The sequence below is a fragment of the Protopterus annectens genome, chromosome 9.part0, assembly GCF_019279795.1.
Source record: "Protopterus annectens isolate FY-2018-M chromosome 9.part0, PAN1.0, whole genome shotgun sequence".
In the NCBI taxonomy this organism is placed as follows: Eukaryota; Metazoa; Chordata; order Ceratodontiformes; family Protopteridae; genus Protopterus; species Protopterus annectens.
In genome coordinates this window covers 1,936,079,827-1,936,100,651 of record NC_056743.1, presented here as the reverse complement: position 1 = coordinate 1,936,100,651, position 20,825 = coordinate 1,936,079,827, and the positions used below count along the sequence as shown (strand labels likewise).

The following is a 20,825-nucleotide window of genomic DNA, read 5'->3' as shown; positions in this document are numbered from 1 at the left end:
TAAACTGCTTTTCCTTTTTATCATTGCATCACACCAGCATCTTGGACCAAGGGATGAGTCCAGCAATATTTCAAAGATGTCTTAAAAACTCTGGAAATTGCACCAAAGGGTGGATACCTCCATGTGGTAGATTCCCATGGGTAAGTAATCATAGTGCATCATTGATCCTACTATTTGAACATCTATTCTCTTGGAAGTGGACCAAAAAAAGCATATCCCATAGAAAAGAGCTGAGAATTTTCCCCAGTGCCTTGACTAAATCTCCCCAAATCAGTATAAATTCTATATGAGTAGTCCCATAAGAAAGGGCATAATGCCAGTGGGATATACATTCAAAATAAAAAGGTAGTCACGACAGGCCAAGAATACAGCTTCCATGGGACCCGATAATATCCCTGGCTGTGTTCTACATGAATTACAAAGTGAACTGGCACCACATCTGTGTGCCCTGTTCAGTCACAGCCTCACCTCAGGCTTTGTCCCTACCAAATGGCGCACTGCTATAGTCATCCCTCTCCATAAAGGGGGAGCGACTGCAGACCCTGGGAATTATCACCCCATTAGCCTAATGAGTCTGATATGTAAAGCTGTGGAGTGCATCATCATGGACCTGATTAACAAAGATATAGGAAATCTCCAAACTCTGGACCCCACGCAGTTTGGCTTTGTGAAAGCGAGATCATGCCTGCTCAACCTGGTTGACTTCTTTGAGTCAGTCACCAGGGCTGTGGATGAAGGTAAGGCAGTGCATACAGCCTACCTTGATCTGGCCAAGACCTTTAATACCATTCCTCACCCGGGAATTATTGATAAACTCACCAAACTAGGCATCAACCCCTATATCACTAGGTGGGTTGCAAACTGGCTCAGAGATAGAACACACAGTGTGAAAGTAGCAAACTCCAAGTCAGACTGCCGACCAGTCATGAGTGGACTCCCACAGGGATCAGTCTTGGGTCCTCTCCTGTTCGGCATCTACGGCTCAGACGTCCAGGCCAACAAAGGGACTCTGGCTGACCAAGTTCGCAGACGACTGCAAGCTGGCAGTCATTATTAGCTCCCCAAGTGATGCAGACATCCTACAGAAAGGACTCATTAAGACCAATGACTGGTATCAAAACCATGGCCTTAAGCTTAACTCCAAAAAATGCGTCATCATCCCCTTTGGTAAAAACTCAGTTCTTACTAATTACCACATAGATGGGAGCCCACTGAACACTGAAGGCATTAAAAGAGGTCTGGGGATGCAGGTTGACAGCAACCTCTCCTTTGACCACCACACTGCCACTGTGGTCAGAAAGTCCTTCTATGTGCACACCTCATTACCAGGGGTTTTGCATCCAGGAAGAAAGAAGTCATTGTCTCTCTCTACTCTTCCCTCATTAGGCCAATCATCTAGTACAATGCCCCATTTGTCATGTATCTCACTAGACACCTGCAACAACTGGACAGGCCACAGAAGATACCTCACAAAGAGAATCCTAGGCATTAAACACATGTCCTACATGGGCAGCCTTACAAGACTCCAGATATTTTCTGTCTCATATCTCCTACTTAGAGGCTATCTCTGCTTGACTTACAAAGTCATGTCTGTCCCAGCTCTATTTAAAAAGCTACATCTAAAGAAATCCCAATCCCTCCACACCACATGCTCCAGAGACCTCAACCTCATTACCACAATCAACAGAACATGCTGGAGGGACAGGTTCATCACCCAGAGACTGCCCATGCTCTGGAATCGACTTCCCATACATGTCAAGCAGAGCACCTCGTGTGTCCCTTTTCAAGAGAAATCTTGATGAGTGGATGGGTAATAGAAAGTTCATCCCGGGGATCACTCCAGTGGCTCTACTTGATAGTGGCACTGGGAACTAATGTTGGCTGGCACGATGTCAGAGCACTTCTATAAGCTAGGCTTGTAAAGGCTCCAGGGCCATTAGCCTAGTTCACACCTATGAACCTATGATCAGCTCTCTAACAGAGCAAATGGAATATGCATAACAACATCTAACAGTTTACAGAAAGAAATTAGAAATCTGGTCTCTGTCATCTGATATGGTAATACATTTAAGTACAACCCTAATGTATTTACATTAAAATGAGTAATGCTCAATTATATGTGTTAATTATTGGATAGTTAAGTGTGACTAAGGCAATACGTTATAATACAGCACATGGGTATTTGGTAAGCAATCTGATATATATATATATATTTTTTGTTGTTTGTTTGTTTGTTTAGGACTAGATTCCTTAATGGCCAAGACCTATCTCAGAAAAGACACTTTTCTATTCCTAATATGAAAGGTCATCTGTTTAATGTCTGGGTTTATGATATTACTTGCGAGAGTAGTTTGTTTTAATACCACATTTTTCAGAGGTGGACAGTATTGCTACTTAATAATATCAAATATGTATTCAGAGTACAGCAGCTCTACTGTCTACTGATAACCATTTGAACTTTTAATAAGGGATACATGAGTTTGTTAAACAGACAAAGCAATGGATTTTGTGTTTAGCAATTTGTAGTAGTGTGGTATCACAGCTGGAATGAAGCATTATGAAGGGCAGACCATTGTCAAGCTTTGGTGTTAACATTTTTATCCAAGGCATGCTTTCTTCTCTGATGGGAGTAGTGTAATAATTTATGTTATAATTTAAGTTGTAATAACATTTACATTTTATATACCGTTAAGTTAGAGTAGTTTTAAAGGGCAAGGTGGGTCAAGAAGCCAAAAGTAATTTTGCTGGGTTACGTTAGGAACAGAGTAATTTATGGAGACCTGTGAATGGCAATGGAGATGCTTCTTTTAGCTTTTTTTTTTTTTTTTGGGGGGGGGGTGACAAAATTAAGCCCTGTTTTTTATTCTTTTTCAGCAATCATTCTTTTGTCTCAGCTCCATAAGCTAATGAACTCTGCTTGCAGTTTTTGATGCAATTTGGTTATGGAGATTGTCTGTCTGATTTTCAGCATGATAATATCTACTACAAACATTGGATCCGTTATTGGGAGGCACAGCTGTCTTTCATTACCAAGCAGTGAAATAATAAAGGTCCTAACAAGGATTCCTGGGTTCTCCACATCGGAAGATACCAAATCTGAAAATTTGGTGTCAATGCAGTTTCTGAACTTTTGGTGTTTAATAGGACTTAATGATCCACTTATAAGGTACTTGCAGATTTGCAGATCCACATCTTGCTATTTGGGTTAAAATTTGTTCTTCTAGTTTAGATAGTTAATATGGCATGCTCAACTGTCTCCAAATAGTTAATATGGCATGCTCAACTGTCTCCAAATAGTTAATATGGCATGCTTAACTGTCTCCAAATAGTTAATATGGCATGATCAACTGTCTCCAAATAGTTAATATGGCATGCTCAACTGTCTCCAAATCACAGGTCATATCCAAAAGAACTAAGGGGTGCACAAGTCAGCAATGAGTCTGAAGTCTTATTGGATAAATGTAGTCTTCACCTTTGGGTAAAGAAATAAGGATCATGCTTGAAAGGTTCTGCCTGGGACAATGCATGTGGTTAGTGACAAGTTAAGCAAAGATTAGTGGTTTAGCAATATGGTTGGTGGGCATACATAAGAAGGCAGGATGAAGCTGTCTGTACTTTGAGCCTGATTTTTTTTAATTTATCTTTTCCAAGAGGTCTTTTGCTTCCTGCAGTCTAGTAGTTGAATGTCTGTTGTTGGCTTGTGATAACTCCTAGTATTTAAATTCACCACTGACTGACAGCCTGACCACAATTTGTTGCTTATTCTAAATCACCTTATCTGTATGACCTAGCTGCTGCCCCCCAGCTATTCATGCCCATTAAGAATATGCATCTGTGCAGATGCTACTAGAGTGATTGGTGGCTTTTGTTATCTTTGATGGCATAAGTGATCAGTGTATTCTTGTCTGGAGCATCCTAAGCTGTGTGGAACTTGTACTGAAGCATGACTGTCCTGTACAGTTAGTACTAGGTTGTCACATATCATCTCCCAGTACTGCATGCCACTCCTTTCATGTTTCAGTGTGAGTATCACTGGGTCCACATCACCAACCTCTTTGTACTATACAGGAATTTTTCCTTGTTGTGCAACATGGACATGGCTGGTTCCTGCCTGCAGTCTACAATACATGTACATCTCTTTCTGCAGTGTAGCCATTCTACACAGGTAGTCACTGTGTCCTCACTTGCCCTCCTTTAGTACTACACAATCCTTGCATCCCACACACAATGTAAACATCACATGGTCTATGCTGTAGTCTCTAGGTCTACACAAAGCTTACACATTATTGTACAGTGTGAGCATCATGCAGTGTATGCTGCAGGCTCTAGAACTGCACAAAGCTCACACATGATGCAGTTTGAGCATCACATGGTCTCCGTTGTAGTCTCAAGTACTGCAAAAACATACACATCACTGTGTACTGTGACCATCATGTAGTCCCTAGTGCTGCACAAATGCAAATCACTGTGCAGTGTGAGCATCACATAGCCTATGCTGCAGTCTCTAAGGGCTGCACAAACCTCAGACATGACTGTGCATTGTGTGCATCACATGGCCAATGCTGAAGTCCCTAGTGCTGCACAAAGTTTTCGCATCACTGTGCACTGTGAGCATCACATGGCCTATGCATAAGTCCCCAGTGCTGCACAAAGCTTTCACATCACTATGCACTGTGAACATCATGTGGCCTATACCTAAGTCCTTAGTGCTGCACAAAGGTTTAATATCACTGTGCACTGTGAACACCATGTGGCCTATGCTTAAGTCCCTAGTGCTGCACAAAGTTTTCACATCACTGTGTACTGTGATCATCATGTGGCCTATGCCTAAGTCCCTGGTGATGCACAAAGCTTTCACATCACTGTGCACTGCGAACATCATGTGGCCTATGCCAAAGTCTCAAGTGCTGCATAAACCTCGCATCACTGTGCACTGTGAGCATCATGTGGCCTATGTTGAAGTCCCTAGTGCTGCACAAACATCACATCACTGTGCACTGTGAGCATCGTGTGGCCTATACTGACGTCCCTAGTGCTGCACAAACTTCACATCACTGTACACTGTGAGCATCACATGGCCTATGCTGAAGTCCCTAGAGGTGCACAAAGCTTTCACATCACTGTGCACTGTGAACATCATGTGGCCTATGCCTAAGTCCCTAGTGCTGCACAAAACTTTCACATCACTGTGTACTGTGAACATCATGTGGCCTATGCCTAGGTCCCTAGTGCTGTACAAACCTCACATCACTGTGCATTGTGAGCATCACTATACTGCAGTCCCTAGTGCTGCACAAACCGCAAACATCACTGTGCATTGTGAGAATCACGTGACCTATGCCTAAGTCCCTAGTGCTGCACAAAGCTTTCACATCACTGTGCACTGTGAGCATCACTACACTGCATTCCCTAGTGCTGAACAAACCTCAGACATCACTGTGAGCATCACATGGCCTATGCTGAAGTCCCTAGTGCTGCACAAAGTTGCAAATTATTGTGCACTGTGAGCATCATGTGACCTATGCCTAAGTCCCAAGTACTGCGCAAAGCTTTCACATCACTGTGCACTGTGAGCATCACTACACTGCATTCCCTAGTGATGCACAAGCCTCAGACATCACTGTGCACTGTGAGCATCATGTGGCCTATGCTGAAGTCCCTAGTGGTGCACAAAACTCAGACATCACTGTGCACTGTAAGCATCATGTGGCCTATGCCAAAGTCCCAAGTGCTGCACAAACCTCACATCATCGTGCAGTGTGAGCATCATGTGGTCCATGCTGAAGTCCCTAGTGGTGCACAAAACTCACATCACTGTGCACTATGAGCATCATGTGACCTATGTCTAAGTCCCTAGTACTGCACAAAGCTCTCACATCACTGTGCACTGTGAGCATCACTACACTGCAGTCCCTAGTGCTGCACAAACCTCAGACATCACTGTGCACTGTGAGCATCATGTGGCCTATGCCGAAGTCCCGAGTGCTGCGCAAACCTTGCATCACTGTGCACTGTGAGTATCATGTGGTCTATGCTGAAGTCCCTAGTGGTGCACAAAACTCACATCACTGTGCACTGTGAGCATCATGTGACCTATGCCGAAGTCCCGAGTGCTGCACAAACCTTGCATCACCGTGCACTGTGAGTATCATGTGGTCTATGCTGAAGTCCCTAGTGGTGCACAAAACTCACATCACTGTGCACTGTGAGCATCATGTGACCTATGCCTAAGTCCTTAGTACTGCACAAAGCTTTCACATCACTGTGCACTGTGAGCATCACTACACTGCAGTCCCTAGTGCTGCACAAACCTCAGACATCACTGTGCACTGTGAGCATCAGTTGGCCTATGCTGAAGTCCCTAGTGCTGCACAAAGCTTTCACATCACTGTGCACTGTGAACATCACTACACTGCAGTCCCTAGTGCTGCACAAACCTTAGACATCACTGTGCACTGTGAGCATCATGTGGCCTATGCTGAAGTTCCTAGTGGTGCACAAAACTCAGACATCACTGGGCACTGTGAACATCATGTGTCATATGCCTAAGTCCCTAGTGCTGCACAAACCTCACATCACTGTGAGCATCATGTGGCCTATGCTGAACTCCCTAGTGGTGCACAAAACTCAGACATCACTGTGCAGTGTGAGCATCATGTGGCCTATGCTGAAGTCCCTAGTGGTGCACAAAGCTTTCACATCACTGTGCACTGTGAACATTATGTGGCCTATGCCTAAGTCCCTAGTGCTGCACAAAACTTTCACACCACTGTGCACTGTGAACATCATATGGCCTATGCCTAAGTCCCTAGTGCTGCACAAATGTCACATCACTGATCACTGTGTGCATCACTATGTTGCAGTCCCTAGTGCTGCACAAACTGCAAACATCACTGTGCATTGTGAGAATCACGTGACCTATGCCTAAGTCCCTAGTGCTGCATAAAGCTTTCACATCACTGTGCAATGTGAGCATCACTACACTGCAGTCCCTAGTGCTGCACAATCCTCAGACATCACTGTGCACTGTGAGCATCATGTGGCCTATGCTGAAGTCCCTAGTGCTGCACAAAGCTTGCAAATCACTGTGCACTATGAGCATCACGTGACCTATGCCTAAGTCCCTAGTACTGCTCAAAGCTTTCACATCACTGTGCACTGTGAGCATCACTACTCTGCAGTCCCTAGTGCTGCACAAACCTCAGACATCACTGTGCACTGTGAGCATCATGTGGCCTATGCCAAAGTCCCGAGTGCTGCATAAACCTCACATCACTGTGCACTATAAGTATCATGTGGTCTATGCTGAAGTCCCTAGTGGTGCACAAAACTCACATCAGTGTGCACTGTGAGCATCATGTGACCTAAGTCCCTAGTACTGCACAAAGCTTTCACATCACTGTGCACTGTGAGCATCACTATACTGCAGTCCCTAGTGCTGCACAAACCTCAGACATCACTGTGCACTTTGAGCATCATTTGGCCTATGCTGAAGTCCCTAGTGCTGCACAAAGCTTTCACATCACTGTGCACTGTGAACATCACTACGCTGCAGTCCCTAGTGCTGCACAAACCTCAGACATCACTGTGAGCATCATGTGGCCTATGCTGAAGTCCCTAGTGGTGCACAAAACTCAGACATCACTGTGCACTGTGAGCATCATGTGGACTATGCTGAAGTCCCGAGTGCTGCACAAACCTCGTATCACTGTGCACTGTGAGCATCATGTGGTCTATGCTGAAGTCCCTAGTGGTGCACAAACCTTACATCACTGTGCACTGTGAGCATCATGTGACCTATGCCTAAGTCCCTAGTACTGCACAAAGATTTCACATCATTGTGCACTGTGAGCATCACTACACTGCAGTCCCTAGTGCTGCACAAACCTCAGACATCACTGTGCACTGTGAGCATCATTTGGCCTATGCTGAAGTCCCTAGTGCTGCACAAACCTCAGACATCACTGTGCACTGTGAGCATCATTTGGCCTATGCTGAAGTCCCTAGTGTTATACAAAGCTTTCACATCACTGTGCACTGTGAACATCACTACTCTGCAGTCCCTAGTGCTGCACAAACCTCAGACATCACTGTGCACTGTGAGCATCATTTGGCCTATGCTGAAGTCCCTAGTGTTATACAAAGCTTTCACATCACTGTGCACTGTGAACATCACTACTCTGCAGTCCCTAGTGCTGCACAAACCTCAGACATCACTGTGCACTGTGAGCATCATGAGACCTATGCTGAAGTCCCTAGTGCTGCACAAAGCTTGCAAATCACTGTGCACTCTGAACATCACATAGTCAATGCATTAGTGTCTAGTGTTGCACAAAGTTTGCACAGCACTGCACTGTGTAGACAGCCTGGGTAACCATTCAGTCTTCAGAACATGACTGGGTAATGGTATAGTTGTATTCTTTTATAGTAATTTTTTTATTTCCTAGTTGCAATGGGCTTGCTAGGTTTCACTTAGTGAGCTTTACCTTTTTGTGTAGTAGGAAAAGTTAATGAGGCTGAGAAAAGGCTGTGCACAGGAAGTTTAAATTATCAACCATGTTCTCTTGATGGGGAACAGGAAATTTACACCAGGTCTGGCACTCACATCTTTTATCGACAGATGTAGCTTATAAATGCCTGGCTTTCAATGTGCTATTTGGATACAGAACATCATTATTCTTTTGGGAAAACTTGTCTAAGGTTAGAAAAGCTCCTCCCTCCCAAGTCGTTAGCCATTAGAAAAGCTCCTCCCTCCCAAGTCATTAGCCATTACAAAAGCTCCTCCCTCCCAAGTTGTTAGCCATGTAACAATCTATGAAGAACTGCAACATTTCCAAACAACCCATTTTGTACTGTTCATTGATGCACAACATTCAGTTTAAAATGAAGTGTGCCCCCCCCCCACATATGAGCATGTATTTAATCACAGCAGAGCTATTGTGCTGACATTCAGATCTATGAGATGTGGAGAGTTTAATCAATATCCTGATTCTTTTAGGATTAGAATAACCTGATAAGGAAATTTCATAAGACAGTAAAGAATTCTGAAAAAATATATATATGAATCGAACTTTTCGAATATGCAGTTATTTGTATAGTGGCCCCTCAGTAACATCTTGTATTTTCTGTATTCAAACCCTGGTTGATAAGATATGGGTTTGCTACTGCATGTAATGGCTTGCAATTTAGAAAATGTGAATCCAAATTTCTATTTTCTATTTAACAGAAGATTATCATAGCAAATCTATAACGTGTTGTTTCCATCTACCTTATTGCACTGCTTTACTTTCATTTCTACAAGGTTAACCTACCCTAACCCTAATGCTGAATTCAGACCAGGGCTGTGTTTAGGGGTAGGTTCTGAGTGCTCGGTAGAAAACATGAAAGCTCTGGACTGCAAATGGCTATGAAGTGGTTCTTGGATAGAATGCTTATCCATGGTGCATGAACATGTACTTAGTCACAGCAGAGCTAATGTGCTGACATTCAGGCCTATGAGATGAGGAGAGTTTAATTGATTATTTTAGGATGAGGTGGTTTAAATACTCTGTTTCTGTCTGGTAGTAGGCTTCCAGTTTCACCAGACCTCTCTCTTCACAGGTTTCTACGTCACATTTGTGGTGACTCGATGGTGGAATCAGTATCGTTGCATCCCTCTGCCAGATCGACTTATGTGTGTGATCCCCTGTGTAGTCCATGGTGGGGATGATGAGGGACGGATGTACCGACGAACACTGATGCGTTACTGCAGCTTGTCATCACTTCTAATCCTGCGCTCTGTCAGCACAGCAGTCTTTAAAAGATTTCCCACTATCGACCATGTTGTCAAAGCAGGTAGGATATGCTCTAATTGTCCTGGATCCTGGATTCACTCACATGCATTCAGCACATCAGACAATGAGCGACCTTCAACACTCGTTGTTTCTGTAGCAGGTATGAGTTTTACAGGATAGGGTTGCTAGCCCGAGGCCCAACTCTCCTCAGAGGGTGCACCACACACTCGCGCACACACATTCACACCTAGGGTCAGTTTAGAGTGTCCAATCCACCTACTTCATGTCTTTGGAATGTGGGAGAAAACTTTACCACCTAGAGGAATCCCACACAAATGCAGGGAGGACATGCAGACTCCACACAGAAGGCACCCCTGCCAAGAATCAAACCGCAGAACCTCTTGCTGTTAGGCAACAACACTAACTGCTACACCACTGCACCATCCATTCTCTAATTGTAATCATCATATTTTAATTTTAATTTTTTTTTTGAGACTAAGAAATTTTATAAGAACAGAAAGAAGGTCACTGTCTTACCTGAAAGAGACAGTGTAACAACAACACATCCTAAATGAAGTGCATGCATGTCTGAATATTTGTCCATTTGAACACTGGATAAAAACATGACCACAGAAACAAAAGCCACAGGTCTTCAGCATCATATTGGATCTAAGAGAAAAGCTCTGTCTCCAGAAATATACAGGTGTGATCCCACTGTTGCTGGGACCAACTAAAGCATGCAAGTTTCCTACAGTGCTAACTTTGCCTACCCCATAATGGACTGTATAGAAAGCTGCAGTTATGGACAAATTAAAAGACAAGGTGGGGTAAAGATGGAAAGTCATTCTAGTAAATAATCAACACTTTTTGTTTGGGATATTAAAGAGCTTCAGCTGCATTAAAGTGTTAAAGAAGGATACAGGTGTGAAGTTATTGGTTACAGAATGTGGTCCAATCTCAAGGGTGTCCTTACAGAGATTTACCATACTTTATTTATTTATATTTATTTTACATTTGTTGATCGGGAATGTCCGACTGAGCAAGAGCCCTTTTTCAGAGGAGGCCCGAGGAGAAAATCTCCACAAAAGTAAAAAAATTAACATAAAGGTTTAACATTATAATGTTAAATAGAGAGATATAGATTAAAATACACTTGAATGCAAACAATAAAGCTGTGTATTAACAGTTAGCTGTTAGTGGTTAAAAGATTAACATGGAACCAATCTGATATTTACAACAGAGGAAGGGATGATAGAGATGAGAATCTGTAGAGTATAGGAAGGCAAAAATATTAAAGAGAGAAGAGAAAAAAGGGGGCAGAGGTTGAGAGAGCTGAAGCAAGCAGAAGAAAAAGAGTGCAAGAGCAAGGAATAGACCAAGTTAGAGGAGGCTGACACAAGAGTGGTAATGAGGATGAAGACTAGAGGGATCTAGAAAACAAGAGCTTAGAAGGTGTTAGGTGAAGAAGGATCAGGCAGACTTTTTACATTGGCTTTCACAGTTGTTAAGTAGATAGACTTTGAGAGCTTTTTTCAATGCATGTGTGTGAGTTATAATTCTAATAAATAGAGGAAGCTTATTCCAAGCTAGGGCAGGATTGTAGCTATAAAGTGTTTGGCCATAGACCTTTTAGGGTTATAGATGTCTAAGTGTTGTTGATCAGCAGCCCCTTAAGTTTGTAGTTGGGGAGTATAGAGAGATGATAGAGGAGATGTCAGGGCAGAAGGAAGGCTTATAAAGGATAGAGTGAATAACAAGAAGCTGGGATGATAGCAGTTGATTATAGAAATCTAACCAATGTAAGGCTGTAAGAGTGACACTCATGTGAGTAACAAGTCTGACTAGCTGCAAACCTGGCAGTTTTGTCGTAGGTGGCTTCCAGTTTAGTTAAAAGTCCAGTCTGTAAGTTAGTAAGGATTTGTGAGCTATAGAGACTGGGGAGAAGTACAACATAGGCAAAAGAGAAGTAGAAAAACACAATTTGAAAACCATTTAAAGTCATGTAGTAACTTTCTCGTATCATTTTCCCTTAGCAAAGAACACAATTAGTATCTGTCTCAGACTTTTAATTCTGTCTTTTAAGTACTTGAGCTATTTATGAACAGCCATGGTATACAAAAGCTGCTCTCCTGAGTCAGAGTAAAATTGAAAGAGAAGTTTGTCTGCGTCTTTCGGCTTTTCCCTGTTAGGGGTCACCACAGCGGAACTCCGGTCCGCTAATGATTGGCAGTTGATTTTTACGTGCTGAGTTACCAGCCCTGACACACAACCTTCAACGAAGGTACGCCCATTCATGCATATCTCCACTCAGAAGACGCTCTAGCTGAGAATCGAACCGGACAGCGTCTTACTGTGAGGCGAAAGAGAAGAGAAGTAAATGTGTTAGTTGGTTCAGGTTAATTTCCTTATTTATGGCATGAAAGGCAGGATTTCCTTGGGTTCAAAGCCTGCTTGTGGAACAGATGTAAAGAACATGCTAAAAGAGCTATGAGGTGTGCTACCTGTCTACAAGGTGTGCTAATGTCTGCAAGGTGTTCTACTTGTCTGCAGAGATTTGTGATGCATGAAACAAAACATAAATTTTAAACTGCAGAAATTATGGGCTCAAAGGTGAACGTGACTGTTTCCATCACTAAATGTGTAGGTTAGAAGGAAATATAATCTACAATGTTTGGTCTCTGAAGGATTTACCCTCACCCCCCCACCCCCCACCCCCAAAAGGCCTTAAGAGTTTTAAAGGTAGACAGCAGTATGGACATTTGAAATTGCTGCTGTGTCTACTTTTAACTGAAGAGGAGCTGAGATCTGAATCAATAGCTTTGGAAAAATATTGTAGGAGAAATGCAGCAGGGAAGAGCTGTGCTCAAAATGTGTAGGAGATGCCAAAATGCAAACAGTTTTCATTTCTTCACTGTATGTTTTTTGTGTAGAAGGTCTCTTGTAAGGATGTGATGGCAGAAGCTACCTTGTCTGCAAATTCTGGTACCAAGAGTAATGGAACTTTTAGGTATCAGGCCTACAGTGTGAGGGAGTAAAGTCAGAGGTGACATTGTGTTGCAAGTAAAGAAACATTTAGGTATTAGGCCTACAGTGGGAGGGAGTAAAATCGCAGGTGACATTGTGTAGCAAGCAATGGAACATTTAGGTATCAGACCTACAGTGTGAGGGAGTAAAGTCACAGGTGACATTGTGCTGCAAGTAATGGAACATTTAGGTATCAGACCTACAGTGTGAGGATGTAAAGTCACAGGTAACATTGTGTAGCAAGTAATGGAACATTTAGGTATCAGACCTCTAGTGTGAGGGAGTAAAGTCACAGGTGACATTGTGTAGCAAGTAATGGAACATTTAGGTATCAGACCTACAGTGTGAGGGAGTAAAGTCAGAGGTGACATTGTGTTGCAAGTAAAGAAACATTTAGGTATCAGACCTACAGTGTGAGGGAGTAAAGTCACACATAGATGACATTGTGTAGCAAGTAATGGAACATTTAGGTATCAGGCCTACAGTGTGAGGGAGTAAAGTCACAGGTGACATTGTGTAGCAAGTAATGGAACATTTGGTATCAGGCCTACAGTGTGAGGGAGTAAGGTCACAGGTAACATTGTGTAGCAAGTAATGAAACATTTAGGTATCAGGCCTTGCTATTCTGGGCTTGTGGAATTTTCTTTGCTGGCTTTTGTGAGCAGAATTGACACATTTTTCCTTCCTGCTGATCTTTGTGGGCATGGTTCCCATTTCTATTATCCCAGTAATCTGTCAGCAAACCAAGCAGAGTCATGAAGACCACCTGCCCCTAACCTCCACCTTTTAGTGACAGCCAGCCTGTGGGTTATAATTCATATTAGCCACCTTTAAAGCACCAACAAACAGTTGGTGAAAGATTGCTGTGGTTACTGATGAAGACTACATGGACTCCAGTGTCTCCACTGTAATCTAGAAAACTCTCGATGCACAGGATGCACTCTTGTATGTGAAGCTATAAAGGCTTGATGCACAGGATGCACTCTTGTATGTGAAGCTATAAAGGCTTGATGCACAGGATGCACTCTTGTATGTGAAGCTATAAAGGCTTGATGCACAGGATGCACTCCTGTATGTGAAGCTATAAAGGCTTGATGCACAGGATGCACTCTTGTACGTGAAGCTATAAAGGCTTGATGCACAGGATGCACTCTTGTATGTGAAGCTATAAAGGCTTGATGCACAGGATGCACTCCTGTATGTGAAGCTATAAAGGCTTGATGCACAGGATGCACTCTTGTATGTGAAGCTGTAAAGGCTTGATGCACAGGATTCACTCCTGCATGTGAAGCTATAAAGGCTTGATGCACAGGATGCACTCTTGTATGTGAAGCTATAAAGGCTTGATGCACAGGATGCACTCTTGTATGTGAAGCTATAAAGGCTTGCTCTTTTTACTGACCAGAAATCAGAGAGCCACCCATTTCCCATCGTGAACAGCAGAGGAGCCCTAAAAAGGTAGCCAACAAGAAATGTTTTGATGTCTTCATTGAAGAGGTAGATGAGCCAGGGTACTGACATAAGGCAATGCTGGATTCTGCTTCCCTGATTTGACCCCCATCTGCTGCATCATTCATAACAGACACAGACCTTCAGGTTGCCAGCTGTATATATTGCATTTTGAGCCTCATAAAGCTCATTGTCTATCATTATTTCAGTCAGAAGATCTCACTGGAAACAAAAACCTGAGTTGCAGTTTATCATAGACAATGTGGAGGATACAAGCACCTGCCTCCCAATCTGTCTGAAGGCTGGGACTCTGTCCTGGAGGACCACAGATGGATATTGAGTAGAGGGGTTACTCCTTAGGGCTGCTGTGAGCATTCTTGTCCAACTTGGAATAGTTTCTATTCAGAAAGTCCTATGCCTTGCAGGATATAATAATCTCACCTTTTCCAGAGACTGAAGTCATGATGTGGGTATACCCCCATGTCTGGCAGGTTAGAGCAGAGGATTAAGACTATGAGCTGGTAATGAATTTCATCTTGTAGTCCTAGGTTTGATTCCCACTTTCTCCATTTGATAATGTGAGATTATGATCAAGCTACTTAGCCAGGCTGGACTCTTGGGTCTCCACTGAAAATGGGCTTCAGTTCAGTTAACAAAATAAAAAATAATCCTTGGACTGTATTTAGAAAAAAAAATCAATTTTGTTGTGGAACAACCCAGAGAGGAATACTCTGTGATCCCATAAACTTTTGATTCCTTTTTTAAAGAGTGAGAATGGGCTTAGTGGTCTATCACCTTTCCCCACAGTATTGCCTTATATTTCGTTAAACTTAGGTTCATCCGGAAGAGGTAAGAGACAGGCTGCTCCCTATTTTTTCATCCAGGTCCTTTGAAAATTGGACAGATTTCCTAGCTTCAGTGGTATTAAGGATTTATTTTGCCTTTTGACTAGAGGCATGACAGAATCTGAAGTCTCTACTGTCCATTTAAATGACATGGCTGCTGCCTGAGCAACATAATGCTGCAATCAGAGGATGTGCCACTGTTTTGCCTTAATGGAGATTAGATAGGTGTATGTTGGGGCAAAGCTCTACATGAAGGCGCAATTCATTGGGTTAAAGACTCCCATCCAGAATTCAAACACCAGCTAAAGTAAGCCTCTACCCCTCTACCCCTCTAGGTGCCCCTTTGCATAACCTGCTGGAAGTAGTGATGGATAGCTGTAGATCAGGTACCTGGGGTGATACTTATTGATATTAGGGAAACAGATCTTTGAATTTGATAGGTAGAGACATCTGCAATAGTCACACGGGTACCTGCAGAGACTGACCGGGGACAGCTATCATAGGATCAGAGGAGGGTAATAGGCTAGTGGCCCTGGGGCCCTTACAACCCTAGCCAAGAGTTTATCCCCAAAAAAGAAACCTCAGTCAGCACATGTCACCCCTTTCAATGAGGGACACGGGTGGAACCCCTGGGACATATTTGTGGTTTCCCATCCACTCATCAAGGTTGGGCTTGAAGAGGGTCAGCGAGGTACGCTGTTTGACATGTATGGGGAGTCTATTTCAGAGACACGGCAGCCTCTGGGAGACAAACCTGTCTCTCCAGCAGGTTTTGTTGAAGTCGCATATTAGATTTAGGTCGTTCGAGCTGGTAATGTGCGAGGAGTTAGACATATGGATATGGAGCATCTCTAGTAGGACAGGGTCCGAGATTTTGCCTTGTAGGTGAGACACAGATCACCTCTGAACAATTGGTACAATACTGAGTACAGTGATAGTGATTTGAGCCTGTCCGTATATGACAGGTGTTGGAGGCCATGGATTCACTTTGTGAGGTATTTCTGTGGCCTTTCCAGTTGATGCAGATGGTTGGAGAGATACATGCCAAATGGGAAGCTATACTCACTTGTTGACCTAATGAGGGAGGAGTACAGAGAGGTAATAACCTCCTTTTTTCTAGATGCAATCCCTTTACTTATGAAATGAACCAAGTAAAAGGCTTTTTGACCACTGCTGCTACATGATGGTCGAATGTGAGATTGTTGTCAACTTGAGCACACAAGTCTGTCACCACAGCTTGTGTGCTTAGGGGTTGCCATTGATGTGGTAATCAGTAATGGCCATGTTTTTGTTGAATGATATGATAATACATTTTTTTGCGTTTAACGTAAGGCCATGATTTTGGCACCAGTCATTTGTTGCTGTGAGACCCTATTGCAGTATGTTAACATCATTTGTGGAGTCAATGACAGCACCCAACTTACAGTCGTCCTCAAACTTGGTCAGCCGCAGGCCTTTTGTCTTTGCCTGGACCTCTGAGAAGTAGATGCCAAACAGTAGGGGTCCCAGGACAGATCCCTGGGAACACCACTAGCGACAGGCTTGCTATCAGAGGTTGAGGCACCTACTTTGATTTTGAGGGTCCTGTCAGTGAACCAGTTGGCCATCCATCTGACCAGATAAGGATTTACTCCAAGTTATGTTAGTTTTTCAATGATGCCCAAGTGGAGGACTGTATCAAAGGCCTTGGCCAAGTCAAGATAAGCTGTATGCACTGACTTTCTGTCATCCAGGCCCTTGGTGACAGTCTCAAGGAAGTCAACCAGGTTCAACAGGCAAGATCTGCCCTTGACAAATCTGAACTGGGTGGGGTCAAGTGCTTGGAGATTGCCTATGTCCTTGTTTATGAGACCATAATAATATGCTCCATGGCTTTACAGATCAGACTTGTCAAGCTAACGGGGTGATAGTTTCCAGGGTCAGTAGTGGCACCACCTTTGTACAAGGGGATGACAATGGTAGTTCTCCACTCTGCTGGAATGAAGCCTGTACTTAGGCTGTGGTTGAATAGGGTGCTCAGTGGCAAGGCTAGTTCTTGCTGGACAATGTGCAGAATACAACCTGGGATACTAGGAGGGGATGGGTGGGTGAAGATGGTGCTGGACCTATCTGCTAGCAAGTTGGCTAAGTCAATAGGATCAGTGTAAGTGGTATTGTTAAGTACTAATTTGGAACAAACCTGGGCTTTTCCATGGAGGTTCCTGACCTAATTAAAGAAGGCTTTGTGGTTTCCCTTTATTTTGGAGGCTATTTTCAATTCATAACTGGCTTTGGAGGTTTTCATTAGTGGTCTAATTTGCTTGTTGAGGCTGAGGAGAGAGTTTTTCTAATTTTGAATTTGTTTGGGGGGGGGGCAGTGGTGTGATGCTACTGATACCCACCCTTTGGAGATCATAGTCAGCTTTTGAGAAGTTTAGCCCAGTTATGGCTTGGGGGGTTGGTGGGATAGAAACTTTGAATGGGACAGACTGATGATCTGATCTCGCCAGGGAAGAGCATACTATGGGAGTGGTGCAGAGGTTCCCATGTTGGTGAGAACCAAGTCCAGAATATTATTTCCCCTTGTGGGGGATGAGATGAGTTGGTCTAGTGTGTTATAATTGATGACATCAAGGAATCATTGGGTGAGTGCATTAGTGCAGAAATGGTTCACCCAGTCTATGGTGGGGTAGTCGAAGTCACCAAGGATCAGAATGTTAGGGGGTACATTGATGGAGTCAAGTAGGTCCAGGTAGGAGGAGTGGGTGTCCCGAGTCATGGAGGGGAGTCTATAGCTGGCTATAACTTGGATGGGTGTCTTGCTAACTGTCAGTTGCACCTGGAGTAATTCCAGTGTATCATGCTGACAAACCAGTCTGAAGGTGTGCCTGCCATTAATGAAGATAGCGACTCCACCATCCTTAGTCTTCCCAATCTCTATCAGTGAAACCATTGCCTGAATAGGAGCAACATAAATAAACAGGTCAGTCAGCTCAGCGCTAAGGCTCTTATTGTTTTTCCCTCCTACCCACCTTGCTGTAGTTGTGTTATTAAACCCGGTGTATGTTGTTGCCCATCCCTTATGGTAATTTGACAACATAAGTCCCTCCCTCTCCCTGTTAATTGGCTGTTAACAATAAGCTCATAAGTATAATTTTGCAAAGTCTCTCCCCTTAAACTCCTCACCAGGCTGAAAGACCTTTAAAAACATTGCTTACTATCGAGTGCACTGATACTGTTTGCACTGATTTTAGTATCAAATTGGTAATTTTTTATTTTTTTTACTATAATTAGTTTACTAGTTCTTGCTGGTGACAGAAGAAGGTTTCCAGGCTAGTTGTTTTGTACTGAAATTTAAATACTCAGTAACAAGTCTATCCAAACGTTATCCTAAAATGGAACTCCAAGCAGTTACAGCTCCCCCCACTACCAGAGTCATTCCTGTCGCTATCATGGACCAGCACTTCCCCACAACTTTTCTATCCAGCCTGATTGAGATGGGTGTCTTGGGAGAGTGTAGGAATTGTTAGATGCTGTCTGATGATCATCTATTACTCAAGCAGCATGACACAGTGTAAGTGAGATGTGCATATGTATATATATATATATATATATATATATATATGTGTGTGTGTGTGTGTGTGTGTGTATATATATATATATATATATATATATATATATATATATATATATATATATATATATATATATATATATATATAAAATATCCTTTGAGGCAAAAATAAAAGCAGACACCAAAATCCTCAGCAGTACACCACACCTCACATCTCTCCAAGGTCATCATACTAATCCATCATATGCTTAAGTTCTAAAGATAAACTTGCCTAAACCTCAAAGACTTCCAAAACACAAAACAGGCAAAAAGCACACTCAGCATATTAAGCCTAAGTCCTCACTTAGCACAAAGAGTCGTAAAGTCACAGATGCTAGGCCGGTACAGCAGGCATCGCCCCAACCAAACATTCTTATTCTAGGTGACGTCATTGTAAGGCATATAGATGTACCTCTTACCAGGCTAAGCAAGAAAGAGTGACAGTTAATTGCTTGTCTTGTTGCAGGATCCATTGGGTCACTCATGCACCCAAGTCCTTGAACAACAAGCACCAGTATGACTCTGTCATATTTCATGCCAGTGTCAATGACTTGAGGTGTACCTCCCTGAACTATATAAAGAGAGACATGATGGCACTCTCTGACTGTGTCCAAGGCAGATAAGAGCCTAGCATTGGAGCAGCTTTCTACCTTCTCCAAAGATGATGTCTTAATACGAGCAAAAAATAATTTACTTCAATAATTAGCTTAGTTTTTGGTGTCATTCAAAGGGGGTGCAATATTTGTCAGCCTGGGAGGATATGATTGACCAAACACGCTGCTTCACCAGGGATGACCAGTGTATGTCACCTCTAGAGTTTCAGTTATTGGCAAAGACATTGTCCACCCCCGTAGTTCCCTTTTAGGCAATGCCATCCTGATAAACCTACCAACATAACAAAACAATCAAAAGAAAATATAAAGGTGTTACTGCTCAATGCTGGGAACCTGAAGAAGAAACTCCACTCTGTACAAGCTCTTCTCACCCTCAAAGATGTTGATGTTTGTTTAGTGACTGAGACAGTGTTTAAAATAGTGAAGATCATTCCAGCATTACAGAGTTATAATGCCTGCCACATGTTTAAACAAGCTACAGTGTATCAGTCTGCATCCAGAAGAGACTCCCATCAAGGCTGGTCAGTCTGCATCCAGAAGAGACTCCCATCAAGGCTGGTAAGGCAGTAGGATGCACTAGAGCTTCTTCATGTCCAAATAACCCTCAGAAAGGTCCCGTACCATATATTAGGTAGCTATAGGACTCCCTCTATGACAAAAGAAAGTCACAGTGCCTATCTACAGGAACCAGAGTCACTCAATATTAAACCCAATACCATTTTCCTAGGTGATCTAATCCATCCAGCTATAGACTGTGAAACCTACACCACCACTAGAGCACAAGCACAGAGATTCCTGGACTTTATCAATATAAATGCCCTGGAACAATTAGTCAGAGTATCCAATGGGGGAATAACATCTTGGATCTTGTCCTTACTAATATGGGAACATCTTGTACCATCCCTTGTGTATCATCATCACTTGTTAAGTTTGACCATAAAGCAGTGTCATCTGAAATAAAACTGAAACCAATGATTTCTTCCACCCGAGGTACCTTTAGAAATGTCTTTATGACAAACTACCTACTTCTAAGTCATACATTGGCGAGCTTCAAATCCCCACCATACTCAGTTAACTCCACTAAATATGCATGAATACACCACCATACTATACCATCATGTAAACAGATGCATAAATTCAGCTGTACCCAGTAGGAACATGTTCAGGACAAACCCCAAAAATGAACCCACACGGTGAAGCCATAATATCAACAACAAGTCTCTTTGTTCTGGTTTAATCACTTGGGCTCTAAACCAGTTATTTTAAATTAGGAAAGTTTGTGGTCTACACTTCTGTGGCAGGAGAGCATAGCCTACACCCTTCTAAGCTGGGAATTGTTGGTTAAAGGCTTATTGTGTCTGTTATTCTAAAAGTGTTTTAGTCCTGGTTTAAGCACTCGGGCTCCAAACCAGTTATTTTACATTATCAAGGCTTGTGGTACAATATTTGACAGCCTGAGAGGACATGGTTGACAGACCACGTTGCTTTGCCAGGAACAGTCTGCATTTATCCCCCTGTAGGCTTTCTG

At 42.9% G+C, this 20,825-nt stretch overlaps 1 protein-coding gene across 1 annotated transcript in view; it reads left to right on the top strand.

Annotated features, from left to right (window-relative positions):
- The window catches only part of LOC122810835 (bestrophin-2-like), a 310,332-nt gene that overhangs the window by 55,937 nt on the left and 233,570 nt on the right, over window positions 1–20,825 (top strand). The window contains exon 3 of the mRNA XM_044082389.1: window positions 9,601–9,834. Coding sequence (XP_043938324.1) covers window positions 9,601–9,834 — 234 coding nt within the window. The remainder of the gene's footprint in view (window positions 1–9,600; window positions 9,835–20,825) is intronic.